Here is a 23,263-nt window from a genome sequence, read left to right on the forward strand (position 1 = left end):
CAGCTTTCTTCCGCCCCATTGACAAGGGGGTCTCGGGGAATCTCCGTCCAGGGGGGGGGATTCACCCTTCCTGGGGTTCCGAGCAGGAGGGCGAAATTGGGGAGGGGGGGAGGCGGAGACACCGCGGGCGGGAATGCGGGGGGGGGGGGAGGTGGTCTTATTGTTTGTTTACCTCCTCGCGTCCGGCCCCTGGCGGGTCATCCTTCTTTCCCGGTGGCGCGTGCGCGCGTCTCCCACTTTCACACAAACACAGACACGCAGAGGCCGGCTGTCGTGCAGGGTGGCTGTTGGCTGCACACCCCGACGGACGGGGTGTGTGTGTGTGTGTGTGTGTCGGGGTGTGTGTGTGTGTGTGCATATGCGCGCGTGTGCGCGCCTTATTCTCCTGCTGTCTGCTTTAACCCTTCGGGCGCTGGAGACACAGATCTGAACATCCCTGCTGCGTGTATATGTGTGTGTGAGGGGGCGGGGGTCCTCCTCCTCGGAAGCCCCTCCACGCCCTTTTAATCCTGGAAGACCCTGCCGTTTATAATCTCAGGTGTGTGTTTGGGGGGCTGAGAGAGAGAAGACGTAGGTTGCGATTACCAGGTGAGGAGGGGAAAGAAAGGGGTCTCTGGCATTTAAAACAAAGGACAAGATCCAGCCGATATCAAGTACTCCTTCATCCCGATCCTACACAATTTTTTTAGCTGCAAGTAAATCATTGATTTACTGATTGTTCCGTAGATCTGGGAGACCACCCGCTTTCCAAACCTCTCTCAGTGGATTGATGTCACTCAATCTCGCCTTTCTCCATCCGAAAAATGGGAATGGAATAATAAGCTATACTAAACAGTGTGCTTCAACTTGAGCCCCAGAAGCTGCTTTGAATACTGGACAGGGGAGAGAAAAGGTTAAAATGACAATAGTGCATCTGAACACGTGCAGAATGCTTAGGGATCCGTTGATAAATCGGGGCTTCTGAATCGAAAGTTGTTTGCTTGCAGGCAGGCTTGAAGAAGCTCCTCTTTTTAAAAAGAAATGAAAATGAATCCACCACTGTTTGTTGTGAGAATGAAAATGACTTTGCACTTTCAATGTGATAATGAGGAACAGTCAGGCAAGGGTGAATGACAAAGACACATTTGCACACAACACAAAGATTAAGTCAAACATACAGACTGTGACAACTGAGAACTGCTGGCTTATTGGTACAATTATGCACACACTACGGAAATTAATTTTGGCCTGGTTCACACACATGCAGGCTCATCACTCGATGTACGAAATCCAAAGACTATCTGCATGTGTGAATGGTCCGTCACAAATATAACACCAGAGACAGTTTTATGTTATCTCACTACACATGCAATAGTGTTAGTTATGTCAGTTCATGCACTCTGTTGCCAGTCACCAAAGTCTGATTCCCACATGTGTGTGAACATCAGTAAAGGTAAAGGGACCCCTGACCATTAGGTCCAGTCGTGACTGACTCTGGGGTTGCGGCGCTCATCTCGCTTTATTAGCCGAGGGAGCCAGCGTACAGCTTCCGGGTCATGTGGCCAGCATGACTAAGCCACTTCTGGCAAACCAGAGCAGTGCACGGAAACGCCGTTTACCTTCCCTCCAGAATGGTACCTATTTATCTACTTGCACTTTGACGTGCTTTCGAACTGCTAGGTTGGCAGGAGCAGGGACCGAGCACCGGGAGCTCACCCCGTCGTGGGGATTCGAACCGCCAACCTTCTGATTGGCAAATCCTAGGCTCTGTGGTTTAACCCACAGGGCCACCCATGCCCCGTGCACATCATTAGATCTACTTTAATGCTGTAGAAACCTTTTAATGCTGTAGAAGGCCTGTCCTGACTCCACAGAACTGTATGTGAAGCGCTCGAAGCACACAGTATGCCTAGGCATACTGCTCAGAAGTAAGTGTTATTTAGTTTACTGAAATTAGTGTGGGTATGAGACTGATGCTAAAGTAGCAGAATGACAGGTATTATAGGTTCAAATGAGAAAGATGCAGGTGTGCCTTCTACCTGGCCCACCAAACGCTCACTCTGCACCATAATAAAGGCAGAATGGAGCTCAGTGTGGGAAGAATAAGGCAGGGAAGGGTGCAAGGGCATGACTGACAGCTGGAACATGATGCGCAGCGGGCATGGCAGACTGGAAGAGGTGTGGCAGGCCCTCTAGAAAGCCCTGGGAGGCAGGATTAGGCCCGGGCACCAGATGTTCCACCCTGCTACTATAGAAACCGAGAGGAATGGGTAGATAATAGGAAGACAGAAGGATAACTGACAGGTGGAATCCATGGTTGCAAAGCAGAAGTAGAGAAGAGAGTAATGAAGAGATAGTGAGTATATACATATACTATATGTATATCCTTAAGTGGATATGATCTCATTTTATTTTCACAGCAGCCTTGTAAGGTAGACTTGGGCTGCATTACACTATACCATGCGTAGGCAAACTAAGGCCCAGGGGTTGGATCTGGCCCAAACGCCTTTTAAATCCAGCCAATGGATTGTCCAGGAATCAGTGTGTTTTTACATGAGTAGAATGTGTGCTTTTATTTTAAATGCATCTCTGGGTTATTTGTGGGGCATAGGAATTCGTTCATTATTTTTTTCTTCAAAATATAGTCCGGCCCCCAACAAGGTCTGAGGGACAGTGGACCGGCCCCCTGCTGAAACAGTTTGCTGACTCCTGCCTATACCTTTAAAGCACATTCTTTTTCCTCAAAGAATTCTGGGCGTTGTAGTTCGTTAAGGGTTGCTGGGAATTGTAACTCCGTGAGGGGTAAACTGCTGGGTTGGGTGGGGTGGGGAATATGCTTCTAACACCTGCTTTAAAGTGACAGTGCGTTCAGATCCTTGCCCAGCCCAAGATTTACATCGAGGATTCGAAGCCAGGTCTGTTCTTTGCACCACCCTGCATGCAGAAACGTAGGCATGCAGGACTCCAGAACAGTGCAGGCAGCGAGAGAGAGGAGGGAAGCACCGAGAGAGTGTGTTAATCCCTGCAAAGCCTGGCATTGAGCAGCCAGCAGTTCGCACAGCTTTGTATACTAGGCATATGCGCGCCCCAAACAGACACAGTCTGTTCCTCGCCAGCTCCGTCAGTTCCCGGGAAGACACCGCTCCTCTGCTGGAGGGAGGAAAGAGAGCTTTGCAGACCCAGCCCAGGAGTCCTGGAATGACACCGGCGGCTGCTGGGGATGGTGGTGTTGGCAATGCAGGAAGGGGTACCATTTGCCCATCCGCGAGCATCGCCAAGGGGCCCCCGCGGATCGCCGCCGCGCAGTGCTGCTCGCTCCATCAGCTGAGCTGCAACAGAGGCCCGGGCAGCTGCAAATCGCCCCATCATTTCCTCGCCTGCATCTTAGGTGGGCTGGAGAGAGCAGGAATCCGGCAGCTTGGAAACCGCAGGTCGTGGCGACAGCGCCCCCTTCTGACCCTGCCTGCAGCCGCAGGCGCGTTCCCTGCGCCCAATTTCAGCGGGGAAAAATGCTTTTGATGAAATTTGACTGATGAAATTTAGAGGCAACCAGCCGCAGAGCTTGCCTTGGGGACCGCGGTCATTGGGAGAGTGGGAAAATATTTTGCTAATTTTTCATTGTGCCGCTTTTACTTTTAAAAAGTTATATTTTTCTCCATGTTGGCAGCTTTGAGCAGCTATAGAGGAAAGATGGGGATGGTGGCATATGAAGGGTTAAATAAATCAAATAAATCAAATAAATCAACTAGAAAGAGGCTGGATGTGAACCTCAGTGGTCTTGATTTTGATGTTCACTCCATATATGCCTGGGGCATTTATTCAAACAGCACTTTTTAAATATTAAAAGTGACCCTTTTGTATTCCTCTCACAAAAGGCCGCTAGTCCCATGAGTCTGTTACATTAAAAGAAATGAGAGTGGAAATAAGTGAAGGGGGATCTTGTGACACGACAAAGACCCACTAATTTGTTACGGCATAAACGTTCTTCAACCATTGCCTGCTTTTTTCGGCTATAAGGCTTCAGCATTAACCTTAATGCAATGTTAGATAGTTCAGTGCTATTATCATACCCATATTGCAGATGAGGGCGACTGAGGTTGAAGGAGAATGCTGTGTTTATAGATTAATTTTAGACTCTGGGCAACAGTCATATGGAAATCCTCTCTTTAGATAGTAATGTGCATTTGCTTCGACATATGGCAAGCCATTTGGGAGCCTTCCTGCTCGTGGGGTTGTGTTTTGTTTTTTACCAGCTGCGCAAATTCGCCACCAGATACCCCACACTAAAAGCAAAAGCCTAATAAACACAAAGCATGCTTTGTTCCTTGCCTGCACCGTGCATCACTGGCAGTTTCTCCGAAGGAGCCCATGGCTCTTATGTACCATACAGTGGCAATTCATTTGTGCATCTGCCTCAGCTCATTAACAGGCACAGAGAGAGAGAGAACTTTTCTTAAAGCTCAGATTCATGATTTTGTGGGACACAGATCACAGAATTGTAACTTTTGCCCAACATGGGGCTCAAACCCACAACCCTTAGATTAAGAGTCCCATGCTCTCCCACCTGAGCTACCCAGGAGTGTCACATAGCTCAGACATCCTAGCGCTTTCATTATATTTACAAGGGTGCAAAGAAGCATTACCTGCCTTGAGATGAAGGTGCGGAAGAGGAGGTTCCAGCCCAAAATAAGGTGGTTTTAAATTGCTTTGGGTGGTTTCAGTTTTCAGCACATTCTATCCTTTTGTCATTTGTGTACGTGCTGTTCCTGACATGCAGCTTAATAAAGACATATGCCTAACGTGTCTGATTGCCGTTCCTTTTTGAAAAACTGTGCATTATCAGCTTTCCACCAACACTACTTCCCGCCCCCACTTTGTGGCTTCCCTAAAGCCATCAAGTGAGTTCGTGGTAGAGAGAGATGAGATCTGAACCAGGGATTCTCTGCTTCACAGCTCATACAGTGGTACCTCGGGTTAAGAACTTAATTCATTATGGAGTTCCGTTCTTAACCTGAAACTGTTCTTAGCCTGAGGTACCACCTTAGCTAATGGGGCCTCTCGCTGCCGCCACACGATTTCTGTTCTCATCCTGAAGCAAAGTTTTTAACCTGAGGTAATATTTCTGGGTTAGCGGAGTCTGTAACCAGAAGCGCCTGTAACCTGAAGTGTCTGTAACCCAAGGTACCACTGTACAGTGGTATCTCGGGATGCGAACAGGATCCGTTCTGGAACCCCGTTTGCATGTGTTGTGTTTCGGCGCTTCCGCGCATGCGTGTGACATCATTTTGACCATCTGCGCATGCGCAAGCAGCGAAACCCAGAAGCAACGGGCTCCGTTACTTCTGGGTCGCCGCGGAGCACAACCCGAAAATACTTATCCTGAAGTGTATTTGTCCTGAGGTATGACTGTACTTGTGACTGCTGTTTTCCCACCTCTCGATGCTACTTCTGCAGCCTACAGGAGTGACAGGACTCTTTCACATAAAAAGGTAAAGGTAAAGGACCCCTGACAGTTAAGACCAGTTGCAAACGACTCTGGGGTTGCGGTGCTCATCTCGTTTTACTGGCCAAGGGAGTTGGCATTTGCCCACAGACAATTTTTTCTGGGTCATGTGGTCAGCATGACTAAGCCGCTTCTGGCAAACCAGAGCAGCGCACGGAAACACCGTTTACCTTCCCGCCAGAGCGGTACCTATTTATCTACTTGCACTTTGGTGTGCTTTTGAACTGCTAGGTTGGCAGGAGCTGGGACTGAGCAATGGGAGCTCACCCCGTTGTGAGGATTCGAACCGCCGCCCTTCTGATCGGCAAGCCCAAGGCTCAGTGGTTTAGATCACAGCGTACAGCGACATTAAAAAGAAAGAAAAGCATCCCCAGACTCCAGTTCTGAAGTGGTACACTCCACTAGGGCACCTCAGGATCCAGCCCTTGATTCGATTGCAGGTGTAGGCAATGCTTCTGAGTGTGCGCTCTAGTCTAGCACTGGTTTGCCAGTTCATTTGCAAATGCAATTTGAGGTGCTCACATTAGTGCTTAAAGCCCTACAGCAGAGCTTTCCAAACTTTCCTTGCTGGTGACACACTTTGTAGACATGCATCACTTCACAACACAGTAATTCAGTTTTACTAGCAAACCGGAGGTTAAACTAACCCCTTTCCATTCCCTCCCCCCCCCCGTCAATGCTCTTTATTGGTTTCATTCAATATTACATCTATTCCATTCATCATCAAAAATATCACAGAGTACAAAAAAGAAAAAATCATGAAAAAATGCCCAAAATTAATAAAAGAAGTCAACACCTCCACAACTTTAAATCGTAAATAAATAATCTTCTGCTTTTCCAGTGTGACTTCCATCTGCCTCACTGTGGGTCCTTTCCTCCTTTTTTAACTGCCTCCTTTTTCATCTTATCAATTATCAGCTTTATATACACTATATTATCCATCGGTCATGCAATTTGTGAAAATTAATCAAAGCACACTAAAGATTTTATTTGGGAGCAATGTTTATTAAAGTACCCTCCATAGCATCCCCACTCTTTTATAAAATTTTGGCTTGTTTGATTCCTGATTATTTGTGTCATTTTTGCAAGTTCCAGATATTCAGAAAGTTTTATCTGCCATTCTTCTCTCGTTGGAATTGTCTCCCCCTTCCAATTCTTAGCAATCAACATTCTCACTGCTGTTGTTGCATATAGGAATCCCCTTCTTTTATCACTTTGGATATCTGTTGTCAAAATGCCTAGAAGAAAGGCTTCTGGGTTTTGGGGGGCAAATGTTTTTTTAAATGTTTTTTTTCAATTCCTCATAAATGATATCTCTTTTTCATTTTATTTTTGTACACCCCCACCACCAACCCCTTTCCAACCCTGGGAGCGTTCGCACAACACACCTACAGACTCCAGTCGACACACTAATGTGTCTTGACACACAGTCTGGAGAGCTCTGCCTTACAACAACTTAGGCCCCAAATATCCAAGGAATGTCTCCATCGCTACTGACCAAGTTTCTTGTGTGCAAGATCTTGGTAGGTGAGACTCCCTCGAGGTCAGGTGAAGCCCCATCTTCTCTGAGGAGATTTCACCCCTCCCACATCCAAGAATCTGCTGATGTTCTTTGCTGATTCTCCAGAAAGGAGGGGGCGATTTCTGCTCTCTACTTATTCCGCTCCAGCCTCACATCAAAGAGAGAGAGAGAGGCTGAATGTTAGAGATCGTGTGTATAGATAAGGTTGCTGCTAAGAGCAGCTGCAGACACTCAGTGCAGTTCAGCATTTTTCGTTTAGACCTCATTTAGCACTGTATATAGTTGTGTATTATAGTTGTAGATAAAGAAGATATTCTACAGAGCTGCTCTCCGAGTCGTTTATGCTCTGCTATACTCTGCTGTGCAACGACTGTCTTTTTGTGGAAGTGAATCCGGTGCTCACAACTCTAAGCTGTGAGTCCACAGCATTTTGACCTGTTCCTGTGCAGAAGGTGGTCTCTGGAAGTGCTACCCAGCTCGCCTAGCCCAGTCGGGGCTGAAGTGGATGAGTCCAGTTGGTGATACTGGCTCAAGGGCGACGCTGACATTCTCTGGCAGGGAAGCATTTGGTGGTTCGCCTCAGTTGCCCAAATGTATTAGACCAGCCCTGCTGCCACCCTCAGAACTGCGGGCGACGGTGGCCTCCCTGCCGAGGTCCATCTAACATAGTGAAGGCATAGTTCCACTTGGAGTGGCTTTACATGTTTTTACAATTGCAACCATTTTATCTGCTTTCATAATTCTATATTCTACTGTTATAAACTGCCCTGCCCAGAGACCATATGGCAGGCATGTCCAAAGTCCGTTTCAGGGGCCTAATCCGGTTTAATCCGGCCCCTGTGGCAGTTTGTTTTCTGGGGTAAAATCCTAAAAAAAACCTCAACAACTTTTTTTTTTAAAAAAATTATTTTTATTGATTTTCCAATAAAAAACATCCAATTAATATATCCAATCAAAATACTCCAACTCTAAAAAAGGTCAAAAACTTCAATCCTAGAAAAAGGTCAACAATTTTGGTTGGCCCTTTTGTCGGCCCTCAGGGCACTTCACTTCATCAAATCTGGCCCTCTTTGGAAAATGTTTGGACACCACTGACATATGGTGAAAGGCTGCTAAGAAATCTTACGAAGGAAACGGAGTAAGTCTATAATATGCCCCACAATTCCTGATGGTGGAAAATGTGACATCCAGTAGAAGAAGAAGAGTTTGGATTTGATATCCCGCCTTTCACTCCCTTTAAGGAGTCTCAAAGCGGCTAACATTCTCCTTTCCCTTCCTCCGCCACAACAAACACTCTGTGAGGTGAGTGGGGCTGAGAGACTTCAGAGAAGTGTGACTAGCCCAAGGTCACCCAGCAGCTGCATGTGGAAGAGCGGAGACTCGAACCCGGTTCCCCAGATTACGAGACTACCGCTCTTAACCACTACACCACACTGGCTCTCATGGTGATATTCCTAAAAGAGATAAAACAATCATTTGGTGCAATCATACTGGTGGAATTATAAGATGGTAGCAAGTTTATGCCTGAATCCATTGTGTTCCATGTTCCATGTCTATGATATACAAGAATACGAGTAGGCCCGGCTGACGAAGCCCAGTTGGGCGAAATAAGGAATTATCCTGGAATCCTTGTCTTATTTTCTGCATGTGCCATTCTTCCAAGTTCTTTGTCTGAAACCTGCATACAAGGAACGCTAGAATTCTTGAAATCATCTTCATGTAGAACACTACAAAATTGATATTAGAATTCCACACCGTGGATATTGCTAATATAAGAACTAAATAGATTGTATTTCTTGATCAATCTGCCGGACTTTAATTTCTCATAATATGTTTTGTTTATATGATAAGTTGGTCTATAGAATCATATACAGTGGTACCTCGCAAGACGAATGCCTCGCAAGACAAAAAACTTGCAAGACAAAAGAGTTTTTCATTTTTTGAGTTGCTTCGCAAGACGGATTTCCCTATGGGCTTGCTTTGCAAGACGAAAATGTCTTGCGCCTTTTTCTTAAAACCGTCAATGCATTCCTATGGGAAAGTGTCAATGCATTTCCTATGGGAAACCGTGCTTCACAAGACGAAAAATTCACAAGACGAAAAAACTCGCAGAACGAATTAATTTCGTCTTGCGAGGCACCACTGTATCTTGATATATGTTGAATTGCATTTGAAAACGAATTTATAGAGTTACATATAGCCTGTTACGTTTGTGTTGTTGGTAGTTAAGGTACTAGCAACTTTTCTGGAAACCAGGAGGTGGGAGGGAATTGGGTATGATTCACCACTAAACTCACATGTGATTATTGTGGGAAATGCCAATTAACGTGTCTCGGACTGCAGCATAAGGAAGATTTGGAAGATAATGACAACAAATAATATCTATTTTGCTGGTATTTATGAGATTCCGTAGGTTCTTTCCTTATATGTATGGCAGCTTTATATTGTCTGCTGGCAAAGGGACAAGACAGAAGAGAATGTGAAAAAGCAACTATTACCTGTGGTAATGAAACCCATTGATTTATAGAATCATAGACTCTTAAGAGTTGGAAGGGAGCCAAAGATCATCTAGTCCACCCCCCTGCAATGCGGGAATTGATGGCTCGATTCTCTGATGGCAATATTGTCAGATTTGTCGGTGTAACAAATCTCTTCAATAATTTATGTGCTCTTGCGAAGGAATGAATAAAATATGATATCCGTGATTTAGCAAATTCAAACAAGCAAGGTTGGAACAGGGTCTTAGCTGATAGCCGAATTAATACAGGATGGGAAGAGTATTGCAAGTTCCTTTGGGAGAGCACCAGATCAGATCCGGATCCTGGAATCTATTTACCTCGATGCTTCTCTCACAGATCCCAGCTCCTGGTTGCCTTAGGGAGACCTAAACTCCCCCCCCCGCCCCAGTTGGCAACGTTATGCAGGTGGCCCATCCGTCTGAAAATGTGAGGTTCAAGGGCGCAAGTTGACATCCTAACTCGGACCTGCAATCTCCGTCATCCGTGGCGCCGATCATTCTGCACATGCTCAGAGGCGCGCTTGCTAGCGATCCCAGCTGAGCGCCGACCAATTTTAAGACCCCGTCGGCGCTTCGCCTCGGCAAAGAGATCGCCTCCGATCCCAGCTCCACCCGGGGGAGGATCCCAGTCTGATGTCATTTCCCGTGGAGATCTCCCCCCCGCTTGCTCCCTCTCCAGCCGGAAAATGAAGCAACAGTCCGGCTGGATGTTTTTCTCCCGCGCTGGGAGGAGACGGGTCTCTTGAACCCGCCGCCCACCCGCAGCTCTTCGGCCTGGATCGCTTCTGCGCCATTCTCCCCAACTTGGATCCGGAGCGCCTCTCCCCGCATTAACCGCCGGGAGCCCCAGATTATCTACCGGGGGGGGGGGCTCCATTGGGGGGGGGCGGGGGAATGATGTCCCATGACACGAGCGAGAGGCCCCCCAACCCGGAGCCGCCCCCCGCCACGGTCTACGTCCTCGTGGAAGACCCGCGATCCACGGACGCGCTCCAGCTGCTCAGGTGAGAAGGAGCCCCCCGCGCGCGCTTAGGATCGGGAAGAGGATCGGGCGGGGCATCTTCGGCAGGCGCCCCTGGGGAGTCCGAGTCGCCTCCCGGATCAACTGCACTTGTGAATCCCCGTGCAAGAAAGGCCGGCTGCGTTTCCCGCTAGGCTAGCGTTTCCAGGCGCGCGGGCGGGACGACTCGTGGAGAGAGGCCCGACGCGTGTTCGCTGTCGCGGTCCAATTGGTCCCCGACGTGTGAATGGAGCGGCGTGGAAAAAAGAGAACTCTGCTCTTGTGCACAGGATCAGAAGTGACTCCTGGAGCACTGGCGTTATTGGGAATCGGGGTCTGTGATTTTTTTCTTCTCTCCCCCCCCCCCCCAATTATGGAAGGGGAAGTGTTGTTTTATTGGTTAGGGCTTTTGCAAATGTCTTGGAGGCAGTGTTAGAAAGTGAGATATGAAAGCTAGGAGCTAAATGGCACCTTAAACTTTCTAGGTTGTGGGCGCAACAACAGAATGTCTAGGTGCACTTTTTTATAACGAGAATACCAAGCTGAAAATGAATGAACTGCCGCTAAAATATTATGTTCATTTTTCATATGATCTAGTCCTTTCCCCTGCCCTATATATTCTTAAGAGGGTCTCGTTTCCAGTCTTCAGAGAGTAGCTGGAAGTGGGGAGGCAGAAAAAGGTACAGTGGTACCTCGGGTTACAGACGCTTCAGGTTACAGACTCCACTAACCCAGAAATAGTACCTCCGGTTAAGAACTTTGCTTCAGGATGAGAACAGAAATTGTGCTCTGGCGGCGCGGCAGCAGCTGGAGGCCCCATTAGCTAAAGTGGTGCTTCAGGTTAAGAACAGTTTCAGGTTAAGTAAGGACCTCTGGAACGAATTAAGTACTTAACCCGAGGTACTCCTTTCCTTCCACTATGCAGTTTTAATCTGAAATCTTAGGCGCAGGACTGTGGCCAGAGCTCAGAAACTGCTTGCGCTAATGAAATTCCCTGTCACAAAATGCGCCTAGAAAAACGGGGGTTTCGAACCCTGCTTGGAGACCTATATGCAGTCGATAATACTTTCCTGCTTTCAGTTTAAGACACTTTAGCTGTAGACCTGCTGGGTTTAGGAACTGTGCTACCCTTATTCTATTTCCCTCCCTGTGGCGCACGGCATGTAAAACTGCTTTTCATCCGAATGTGGGCTCACCTGGGTTAAGCACAGAGAGCTGGTTCTAATGTCAGAAGCCTGGGTCTTAGGAAGTTGAGTGGAAAGGAGGTGTCTCTGAGCATGTGCCAAAAGCATGTCTCACCCAGTTGAGGCTGGACTTCCATGACCTGGGTTAACTATATAACCCCAATGAAAATGAAAACAGAAGACCAAACCCCTTAAGGGAATAGGAATTCCCCTGCAAAATCCAGGCCTGTCAGGTTTGGAACAGGGACACAAAAGCTCTGTGTCCTGACGGCTCCTGGTGTTTTCCCAGCCCCGTGGTTTGAATTTGCAGAAAACCATAAAATTATCTGTGTGTTCATGGTGTGTGTCTGGGGGGGGGGGGGAGGAGAGAGAAGTAGCTCAGTCAGTGACTCATTTTCCTCCCTGTTTTGCTGACAGCAGTGTCTCTCTGGGTGCAGTTAGCTTCCAATTCTTCCCTTTTCTGCAAAAACTTTCTGCTGATTTCAACTTTTACCTGCGAACCGATCAGTGCCAGCCTTGGGCTCTCTTGTTGACTGTCGTTCAAATTCCCATTTCTGCTCCCTTCTCCCTGCCCCCAACCCCCCAGGCCACCTGCCTCAGACTCAAGAGCTGGACTTTTGCTGAGATGTGCACTCTTGGCTCACTGGGCTTTGGAAAAACAACAAATGTAGATGATGGACCTTTGAGACGCAAGTCTGACAATGATGTGGGGAACGGGATAGAGGTCTCTGTTGATCAGGGCAGGGATGGGGAACCTCTGGTCCTCAAGAACATAAGAATGCCAAAGCCCTGCTGGATCAGGCGAAGGTCCAATCTAGGCCAGCAGCACTCACAATGCCCAGCCTGGGGAAGAAGCTCGGAAACAGGATTTGAGTGCAACTGCATTTTCCCTCCCTCCAGTAGAGCTAGAATCATAGCTGTCAATCTTTCCTTTTTTTGCGGGAAATTCCATTATTCCAGCGCCGTTTCCCGCTGCTATCCTGGATTGTTAGATATCCCATAGACTGTCCCCGGGACAGGTGAGGCTGCTGATTCCTTATTTTTGAGGCTGCTGGTCCCTTATTTTCAAATCTGAAAGTTGACAGCTATGGCTAGAATATAGCCATCAGGGTTAAAAGACACTTGTATTGCTCGACTACAGCTTCCATTGACTACATCCCAGACCATTGGCCAGGTGGGAAGACAAATTCTGGGGCTACCTTTGGATAAACCCAAGTAGTTTACCCACATTATGTCTGAAATATGTCTGGGGAGGTGATTGGGGAAACTGTGGACTTAAGAGTAGATACGTTTGTGGCTTGTAAGGTATGGGCAGTTGGATGTTGACTTGCGAGACTTGGGTTCAGGTCTTACCTTTCTCATAGACTTTGGTTGCAATCCTAACTAACCCCATTCATTTGGAATAAAGCCCCATTTGATTCAGTAGGATTTGCTTCTGAGTAGACAAGGACGCGGGTGGTGCTGTGGGTTAAACCACAGAGCCTAGGACTTGCCGATCAGAAGGTCAGCGGTTCGAATCCCCACGACGGGGTGAGCTCCCGTTGTTCGGTCCCTGCTCCTGCCCACCTAGCAGTTCGAAAGCATGTCAAAGTGCAAGTAGATAAATAGGTACCGTTCTGGAAGGAAGGTAAACGGCGTTTCCGTGCGCTGCTCTGGTTCGCCAGAAGCGGCTTAGTCATGATGGCCACATGACCCAGAAGCTGTACACCGGCTCCCTTGGCCAGTAAAGCGAGATGAGCGCCACAACCCCAGAGTCAGTCACGACTGGACCTAATGGTCAGGAGTCCCTTTACCTTTACCTAGACATGGTTAGGGTTGGGCAGGGGTGAAACTAGGTTTTATTTCACCCGGGTCAAAGACCCAGATTGGCATCTGTGTATGCACACACATAGGCTGGGAGCCTCAACAGTGCCCCTCTGGACAAAGAAAGCTCCCCGCCCCCATAGATACAGCTCTGGAATGGGCTTAGTGAGTCATTCTCTCTGATCCAGTTTGTCCCATCTGCAAAACAGGGATAATACTATATTATTTTAATGTATTGTCATGCCTTCTAATAGGCACTCAGCCACTAAGTTCACTATCAACTGGAAATGAAACAGAACAACACAAAAGAAGCTAGTAGCTTCTAAGTACTCCCTAGGTGAGATGTGGGGAACCTTTGCCGCTTCAGATGTTGCTGAACTACAGCTCTCGTCAGCCCCAACCAGTATGGCTGATGACCAGGGATGTTGGGAGTTGTAGTTCAGCAATATCTAGTGGCTCAAAGGTTCCCTACACCTGCCCTAGGTATACAAAAGTATATAAAATTGTAAGTTTAAACTGTAACACCCCTCAAAATGGCCTGACAAGGACTTGTGAGTTTCCAGGATGTATAAAATGTTGAGGTACCGGTTGTGGAGATGAGGGAAAGATTAGGCCTTGGGACGGGAGACAAAAAGGGGAGTTAACTCACATCCCTTAGAGTAAGCTTCAGAAGCAGGAATCAGGGTTGTGGGGTGAGGTGAAATTTAAACGCCTTGCCTGTATTATAGAGTGATATTATAGGACGAAGGATTGGGTGGGGGGAGAGGGAATTCTTTCCCACTCCCCAAAACAACTCGCCTATATACAGTGGTACCTCAGGTTACATACGCTTCAGGTTACAGACTCTGCTAACCCAGAAATAGTGCTTCAGGTTAAGAACTTTGCTTCAGGATGAGAACAGAAATTGTGCTCCGGCGGCGTGGCAGCAGCAGGAGGCCCCATTAGCTAAAGTGGTGCTTCAGGTTAAGAACAGTTTCAGGTTAAGAATGGACCTCCAGAACGAATTAAGTACTTAACCCGAGGTACCACTGTAACTATAAAATGCTGAGGTTTGAACTACAGGAAGCTTCCTTAGGCTGAGTCGGACCATTGATCTATCTGTCCCAGTATTGTCAACACTGTCTGGCAGCAGTCTTGAGGGTTTCAGACAGGGGTCTTTTCCAGCCATACCTGGAGATGCTGGCAAAAGAACCTGGGGTCTTTTGGATGCAGAGCCAGTACTCTTCCTCTGAGGGTAGCTATGTAGCACAGCAGGAGGCGGCTTGTGGGGTCAAGCAAAGGTATCTGCTCTCCCCCCCACCTCTCCCCCGCTCCCCATGGGGCTTCTGTTCCTTCCAGGCTGGCTGGAGTCCTCCTCTTAGGAGAGGAAGACACACTGCAACATTTTGTTGCAGGCCCCCCTTGTCTTATTTCAGCCACATGGTGCACTGGGTGATGATATTTCTCAAATGCAAAATAAAATGCTTCAGCACACAAAATCCTGCGAATTGTGATGTTAAAAATTAAGTGTCTTAAAAGTTTCAATTTCAGGCGCATCAGAACCTCACTTTCTGTGCCTTCTGCTTTGCAAGTTTTGTCGCTGATTCCTTCTGGTCCAGCGCTGGTGCCTGGAAATGTTTAGCTGATACAGTTGCCAAGCCAACTAGTCTCTTTTGCAACATCGTTGAGCGAATGTGTTTGTTTTTTTACCAATTTGAGCTTTGAGAAACCGTGTTCAAAATACAAAAGTAAAATATTATGATAAATTTACAAGACATAACAGAGACTGATCTGTTTAAAATCTTGCCCCCGATACCTTCCTCCCCATGCCTGCAACTCGTTTCTCTGCTCAGGGCGCGGCGACAACGCAGCAAACGAAGAAGCCCTATAGTAACCATATTGAAGAATCCCGGCGCGGTCCCTTTAAGCAGTCCCTCCCCCCCCCCCCCCGCTGGAGGAAAGGGCGGGGGCCCCTTGGGGGATTGGAATGAAGCCTCCCTGCCGCCCCCTGGCGGCCCGCGGGGCGCACTGCCGAGCCTCTTCGCTCCCGGGCTCGCTATTAATAGCTTCCAAACAAGGGCGCGTTTGCGGATGCGCAACACGGATTGCGTTTGCTCGTGTGGATTGGGGGAGGAGGAGATAAAGGGAGATCGCGGGTGGGAAAGTGGCTCCCTTCGCGGGAAAGCAGCTGTGGGGCTCCTGGTGGAGAAGGCGCCGCGCGTGTGCGTGCGACACGCACCCAGGGCGGGCTCTGCTTTTGCGCTCCCCTCCTCCCCACGCAGCCAGGGATGCCGGGTTAAAATGCTGCTCCAAAATGGCCCGCACCAGGAAATGCAGCCGCCTCCAGCCCTGGGCAGAGGCCTAAAGTGGGGCAGGGAAGCGAAGGATCGCGGCGCCGGCGGGGAGCTGGTGGAGGAGCAGCCCGAGCAGCCCGCGGCCAGCTGGGGAAAAGACGCCGGCAAGGGAGGAGGAGGAGGAGGTGAGCGAGATCCGGGCCCGATCCTAGTTCTCACGGGCTTAGGAAACTCCCAGCAACGCCCCTCTCCTTCCCAACATCGTCTGACCTGGTTGGGGTATTTTTTTGGGGTGTGGGGTGGGGTGTGGAAGAGAAGAGATGGAGTTGTGAGCTGGCGTTTATTTTCCAGAAAAGCGCTTTTACGCAAAACCAGCCAGCAGAACGATCTCCTTTCGCAGCTTCTTATAACACCGCCCTCTCGCGCATCAATGGAAACCAATAACGACAGGTCGAAGCAAAGCAAAGCAAAAATACATAACGTGGCATTTGAGATTCAGATATTATATTTTTAAAATGTGTGCCCCCAACAATCCCAAGTTCGAAATGAATCCCATCTCGTTCAGCGAGCTTGGCGCCCAGCCAAGGATTGCAGGAAGTTTTTGCCACTACCGGTCCCTCCCCCGGTTCGTGTCAAGAGAATGAGAGAGTTGGCTTTTTTGTCGGAAGTTACTAGTCCACTTGAAGGAGATTGGTGGGGAGGTTTCGTAACTCCTCTGCACAGAGCTGGGCGGCGCAGTTTCTGGGAAGAGGAGCTGCTGGGACACCCACCCTTCAAATCTCATCTTTGCTCTTGAAAAGTCATTCAGTGCAGAGATGAGGAACCTCGTAACCCGCCAAGGTAGCAGGAATCCCATCAGCCATGGCCCAAAACTTCCGCAGGGCCACCGGTTCTCAATCCCTTCACTAAGTTGCCTTCTGGTGCAATCCTGTGGCTTTTACTGAGAAGTAATGCCCGCTATGGTCAGAGGGGCTTATTTACACGTTAGCTCTCAAACTTAATCTCAAACTAATCAAGTTACAGGGAAGCAGGCAGAGGGCCTTCTCGGTAGTGGCACCTGCCCTGTGGAACTCCCTCCCACCAGATGTCAAAGAGAACAACAACTACCAGACTTTTAGAAGACAGCTGGAGACCCAAGTTTGGGAAACATTGATTTGGATGAATTGTTTAGGCTGCTGAAACGTGCTATATAAATGCTGTCAGCTGATTAGAGAATCTTAGTTGATTAATTACTGGCTTTTAAACAAGTTGGTTGGTAAGTTTGGTGTACGTCAGGCATAGGCAAACTCCGGCCCTCCAGAGGTTTGAGACTACAATTCCCATCATCCCTAGCTAACAGGACCAGTGGTCAGGGATGATGGGAATTGTAGTCCCAAACATCTGGAGGGCTGGAGTTTGCCTATGCCTGATGTACATATTACCAAACCTCATCGTAGATGGTGTTTTTTTGTGGCAGGGGTGGGGATATATATTGAAGGAAGCCTGAAGTGGACATACAATAGCCTTTCTCAGCCTAGTGATTGCCAGATGTTGTAGGCTTGCAACTCCCATATTCCTTGACTATTGGCTGTGCTGACTGGGGCTGATGGGAATTGGAGTCCAACATCTGTAGGGCATCAGGTTCAGGAAGGCTGCTCTTGTTACAACTTTAGCTGAAAAAAACAACCACCACCATTCATTGTGAGCACAAGCTGCCTTCTATTCTACCCCCCCCCCCCAATTCTTTGGTAACAGCAGTGTTTATTGCTGTAAAAATAAACACTGCAACAGCTGTAGTTGATGAATCTTCTACTGACAGCTTGCATCCCTAATTGCTGATACTGGCTAAAACCAGTCGTGAATATCTTTGCCCAAAAGTTGCATGACTGATCCATCCACACACTTAATCAAAAGTAAAGTTCTAATTGAAACGGAGGGGGTAATCCCAGGTTGCAGGTTTTAAAATCAGGTTAAGAGTTTTGTTGCTGTTGGATTGTCTAGTGTGGTCATAAATTGATTACAGCCCAACATTTGCGGTGCGGATAACCCTGAGGATTCCCTTTATGTTGCTGTTCAAATGCTTTCACACTTGCCCCACAGATCTAGAATGTACGTCATAGATAGAAGAGCAGTAACTTGAGCTGTGTCTTGTGTGAATGCTGCACAAGGGGGATTGTGGAAAGGTTGTTTTGGAAGGGCATGGTAGCGACTGTGGATAGATAAGACTTGTTGTCGTTTAGTCGTGTCCGACTCTTCGTGACCCCCTGGACCAGAGCACGCCAGGCACTCCTGTCTTCCACTGCCCCCCGCAGTTTGGTCAGACTCATGCTGGTAGCTTCGAGAACACTGTCCCACCATCTCGTCCTCTGTCATCCCCTTCTCCTTGTGCCCTCCATCTATCCCAACATCAGGGTCTTTTCCAGGGAGTCTTCTCTTCTCACGAGGTGGCCAAAGTACTGGAGCCTCAGCTTCAGGATCTGTCCTTCCAGTGAGCACTCAGGGCTCATTTCCTTCAGAATGGAGAGGTTTGATCTTCTTGCAGTCCATGGGACTCTCAAGAGTCTCCTCCAGCACCACAATTCAAAAGCATCAATTCTTCAGAGATCAGCCTTCTTTATGGTCCAGCTCTCACTTCCATACATCACTACGGGTATAAGATAAGAGTAGCGAGACAGAAATAGTGTGTTGTCTGGAGTAATGGCTTCTATGTTGGTTTGGAATGTATCAGTGCTTCAGGGGTGCAATCCTATAGGCACTTCCTGGGGAGTAAATCCCCCGACTGCAGTGGGACATTCTTCCATGTAAACATTTATATGATTATGCCGCTAAGTCTAGAATTTTAAATAGAAAATCACTTCCCTTTTTAAAAAAAAAATTAAAAACCCTGCTCTTCTTTAGTGGGCATGTTTTTAATCAAAGTACTTCTAACTGACAAACTGGAACGTGTCCAGAGGAGGGCAACCAAAATGGTCAGAGGCCTGGAAACGATGCCTTATGAGGAACGGCTAAGGGAGCTGGGCATGTTTAGCCTGGAGAAGAGGAGGTTAAGGGGGGATATGATAGCCATGTTCAAATATATAAAAGGATGTCACATAGAGGAGGGAGAAAGGTTGTTTTCTGCTGCTCCAGAGAAGCGGACACGGAGCAATGGATCCAAACTACAAGAAAGAAGATTCCACCTAAACATTAGGAAGAACTTCCTGACAGTAAGAGCTGTTCGACAGTGGAATTTGCTGCCAAGGAGTGTGGTGGAGTCTCCTTCTTTGGAGGTCTTTAAGCAGAGGCTTGACAACCATATGTCAGGAGTGCTCTGATGGTGTTTCCTGCTTGGCAGGGGGTTGGACTCGATGACCCTTGTGGTCTCTTCCAACTCTATGATTCTATGATTCTATTCTATGATTCTAACTGATTGATCAAGCTGATTAGCTAATTAAACATTTCAGCTCTAATAATAGCTGATATTTATTTATACTGTACAGCGAATTCAGGTGCGGAGAGTGCTTCGCATACTCAGTGCACTGATGGTGCTGTATATATTGAAAAATCTTTATTGCTGCAAGCAACAATCCTATGGGATGAGACAGTGTTATTCCTTCAGTACTGCAGATAGGGACCTGTGGTTGAAAGTACTGATTAGCCGAAGGCCTGGTGGTTTCATGGCTAAGCTCAGATCTTGAACTGGAGAAGCCTATCTCCCAGTTCATGTGCTTCTCAACCACGACACTTGGGCGGGCCAGTCTGTGGCCCTTGAGATGGTGTTGGACTATATCACCCCCTGTCTCCTACCATTGGCCATGTTGGCTGGGTCTCATGAGAGAACAGCCCTGTTTTTGAAATCCCCCAGGCACGTTTTGTGACTGGTATGGGTCCAATGGCGACTGACATCTCCCTCTGGCTTCCCCCTCCAACTTTCTTAAGCAGAAGAGCTTATCTATTGCATTTACACCACACTTTTTTCTCCATGGAGTACCGTATTTTTCGCACCATAGGACGCACCGGACAATAGGACACACTTTGTTTTAGAGGGGGGAGAACAAGAAAAAAAATTCTCCCCCTCTCTGCCCAGCGCCTCTTCAGCGAAGCGGCAGAGAGGGGGAGAACTTTCCCCCTCTTGTTTTCACGCTCTAAAACAAGGTGCCGTTTAAGGTGCGTTCAGGGGGCTACGTTGGAAGCCTGGAGAACAAGAGGGGTCAGTGTGCACTGACCCCTCTTGCTCTCCAGGCTTCAGGTTCCTTTCAACCTGCTCTTTGGGGCTGGCGGGGGGAAGCCCACCACCAGCCCCAAAGAGCAGGTCAGGGAGCAGCGGAAAGGCGCAGCGGAGAGGCTCCTGCCATAGCCGCGCGTCACCTCTCCAGCCGGGAGAGGGTCGCGGGGCTATGGCGTCTTCGCTCCATAGGACGCACACACATTTCCCCTTCATTTTTGAAGGGGAAAAAGTGCGTCCTATAGAGCGAAAAATACGGTACATGGTTCACTCCCCTCCTCAGTTAATCCCCAAAACAACACTGTGAGGTAGGTTGAGAGACTGACTGGCCCACGGTCACCTAGTGATCTTCATGTCTGAGTGGGGATTTGAACCCTGATCTCCCAGGTCCTAGTCCGACACACTAACCCAGCCTTTCTCAACCTGTGGGTTCCCAGATGTTGTTGGACTACAACTCCCATCACCCCTAGCTAGCAAGGCTAGAGCTCAGGGATGATGGGAGTTGTAGTCCAACAACATCTGGGGACCACCCTGGCTTCCTAGAGTACTTCTGCTTTGGGACAGTGCTATAAAATAAAGTAGGTAAATAAATATGGGGAAAGCCAAACATCCCTTAGAGAAGGATCTGAAATGTTTTCCTTGAAGCTTGAATTTGTTTTATTCTGTATTGTTTTATTTGATATTTTAACGTCACTTTGATATATTTTCTTAAATATACAAAACAAAATAGAAATTAAAAGAATAATAATAATAATAATAAATCTCACCCCCCCCACACAAAAGGACCTCCATATTCTGTTATGGCGACTGTAACCTAGGTTTAAAATGCCATTTGGTGATTCGTTTATATATCTGACTTTCTAACACTGGTACAACAGAACCTGAAGGTTCCTCTTCCCCAGATTTTATGCTATACAGTGGTGCCTCGCAAGACGAAATTAATTCGTTCTGCGAGTTTTTTCGTCTTGTGAATTTTTCGTCTTGCGAAGCACGGTTTCCCTTAGGAAATGCATTGACGGTTTCCCATAGGAATGCATTGACGGTTTTAAGAAAAAGGCGCAAGACGTTTTCGTCTTGCGAAGCAAGCCCATGGGGAAATTTGTCTTGCGAAGCAACTCAAAAAACAAAAAACTCTTTCGTCTTGCGAGTTTTTCGTCTTGCGAGGCATTCGTCTTGCGAGATACCACTGTTCTGTACCAGGTCTCTCTCCTCCGCCACCCCCAATCCAAGTGGGATGAACTTTAGAGGTTACTTACACAGACCAGGTACAGATCATTTTATTCCAGGAGTGCAGACACTTTTGACATTGTGCTAGAGATGCATACCTCCCGCTTTGCCCCACGGAGGACCTTAAGGTCCATAAATAGCAACACTCTAGAGGTCCCAGGCCCTAAGGAAGTCAGATTAGCCTCAACCAGAGCCAGGGCCTTTTCAACACTGGCCTGGTAGAACGCTCTGCCTCATGAGACCAGGGCCCTGCGGGATCTGATTTCCTTCTAGACAGAGTTGTTCCGCCTGGCCTTTGGCTTGGAATCAACTTGATTCCCTCCCCCCTTTCCTTTCTCCTTCTGTGATGGAACTCCTACCTGGGGACTTCCCTGGCTTTTTTTCTGGCCCACGTAGGACCAGTCTGGATAGTTAGCCTTGGTGAAGATTTGACGTTTTCATCCCCAAAAAGTTTTTGATTCGAGTTTCTACTGAAATGAGGCTGCATTTTAATGTTATATTTTAATCTTGTTTTTAAGTTGTATCTTAATCAATTGTTTTATATTTGGTGTTAGCCTCCCTGAGCCCAGTCTTGGCTGGGGAGGGTGGGGAATAAATAACATTTATTATTATTATTATTATTATTATTATTATTAGTTGATGGGAGGTGTGGAAAGAAAGTGTTCTTGTCACAAGTGGGTAAGATGAAACTTGGGGTGGAGGCAGTGGCGTAGCGTGGGGGGTGCAGGGGGGCCCGGCCACACCGGGCGCAACATCTGGGGGGGGGGCGCGCTCGCACTCGCAGCTCTCTGCCCCTACCTGGCTCACTCATTCTCTCTCACTGCAGTGCTGGCTGTGCGAATCCGATCCGAGCCGCCGGGTCGCCACCCACTGTGGAGGGGAGGGTGCCAGGCGTGCGGTGCGGTGCGGAGAGAGAGCGAGGGACTATCTGGGGGAGGGACAGTGCAGCGGGGGGGCGCAAATTACTTGCCTTGCCCCGGGTGCTGACAACCCACGCTACGCCACTGGGTGGAGGTAATGCTGTGGGTCATTTGCATATTGGTCCAGAAGGTTGACAGGGTGTGTTCATAGGAACCGCTGCATGGCCTGTGGTTCTCTGTGTTGTTGCAGGTTGCCTGTGTTGAAATTATTAGTGTAGTTGAGGCAGTTCATTCCTTGTATGTGGTCTGTGACTAGCAATTTTACAAGTAGTACATGACTAATAAGAATACTTCAATGTTTATATAGTGCTTTCAGGGGTGACTTTATAGACCAAACAATCCAGACTTTTAATCTACTGCTGCAGTTTGTTGTTTTATTGTATTTGGCAGTCTACATTGTGTGCAGCTCTGAGAGCCAAGGCTGAAGGCCAGCTAATAAATGTTAAAAAGACTGATACATGCATTGCGATGTGGGCCCGCATCCTTATTAGCATCAGAACCTGCCTTATATAGAGTTAGAACATGGATCCATTCAGCTCAGTATTGTCTATGCTGGCACCAGATCTTCAAGGCAGCAGGGATTGAATTAGGCGCTTTGCAAACCGAGGCGCTGCAAGGCAAATCAACACCATACATTGAAAGCCCAGCCAACGCACCTTCAAAGCACTTGGCTTATTCCACAGAGTCCTGGGAACTGTAGTTTCCCACACAAGCTACAATTCCCAGCACCCTTAATGAACTACTGTGCTGGATGTGCTTTATGGATCTGCTCACAGTCCCTGTGCTATCAGATGTGTCATGGATAACAATGGTAGTGTTGGAATAGGAATGTGTACACTGAGGGGGAACCTAGGAAGCAAGCCAACTCCATATCTGTGCCAAGCTTGGTGCACATTGAATGGAGTTACCCAACTTACTGTTTTGAAGTACAGTGGTACCTTAGGTTACAAACACCTCGGGTTACAAACACTTTAAGTTACAGACTCCGCTAACCCAGAAGTAGTACCTCAGGTTAAGAACTTGACCTCAGGATGAGAACAGAAATTGTGCGGCGGCAGTGGGAGGCCCCATTAGCTAAAGTGGTACCTCAGGTTAAGAACGGACCTCCAGAATGAATTAAGTTCTTAAACAGAGGTACCACTGTAAATATG

At 47.9% G+C, this 23,263-nt stretch overlaps 2 protein-coding genes across 4 annotated transcripts in view; one reads left to right on the top strand and one right to left on the bottom strand.

Moving 5' to 3' along the window:
* CCDC120 (coiled-coil domain containing 120) overlaps positions 1-329 on the bottom strand; it is a 43,864-nt gene extending 43,535 nt beyond the window's left edge. Inside the window, exon 1 of one of the 2 annotated variants that reach the window (XM_083420130.1) lies at positions 173-329. The gene's annotated coding sequence lies outside the window, so the exon portion shown is untranslated. The remainder of the gene's footprint in view (positions 1-172) is intronic. The other variant, XM_083420136.1, reaches the window with a different exon arrangement.
* A 9,701-nt stretch (positions 330-10,030) lies between these two features.
* The window catches only part of TFE3 (transcription factor binding to IGHM enhancer 3), a 46,894-nt gene continuing 33,661 nt past the window's right edge, over positions 10,031-23,263 (top strand). The window contains exon 1 of one of the 2 annotated variants that reach the window (XM_083420199.1): positions 10,031-10,526. In XM_083420199.1, coding sequence (XP_083276325.1) covers positions 10,417-10,526 — 110 coding nt within the window. In that variant the 5' untranslated portion in view covers positions 10,031-10,416. The remainder of the gene's footprint in view (positions 10,527-23,263) is intronic. The other variant, XM_083420200.1, reaches the window with a different exon arrangement.

Source organism: Podarcis tiliguerta (assembly GCF_965153285.1).
Source record: "Podarcis tiliguerta genome assembly, chromosome: 17".
NCBI lineage: Eukaryota > Metazoa > Chordata > Lepidosauria > Squamata > Lacertidae > Podarcis > Podarcis tiliguerta.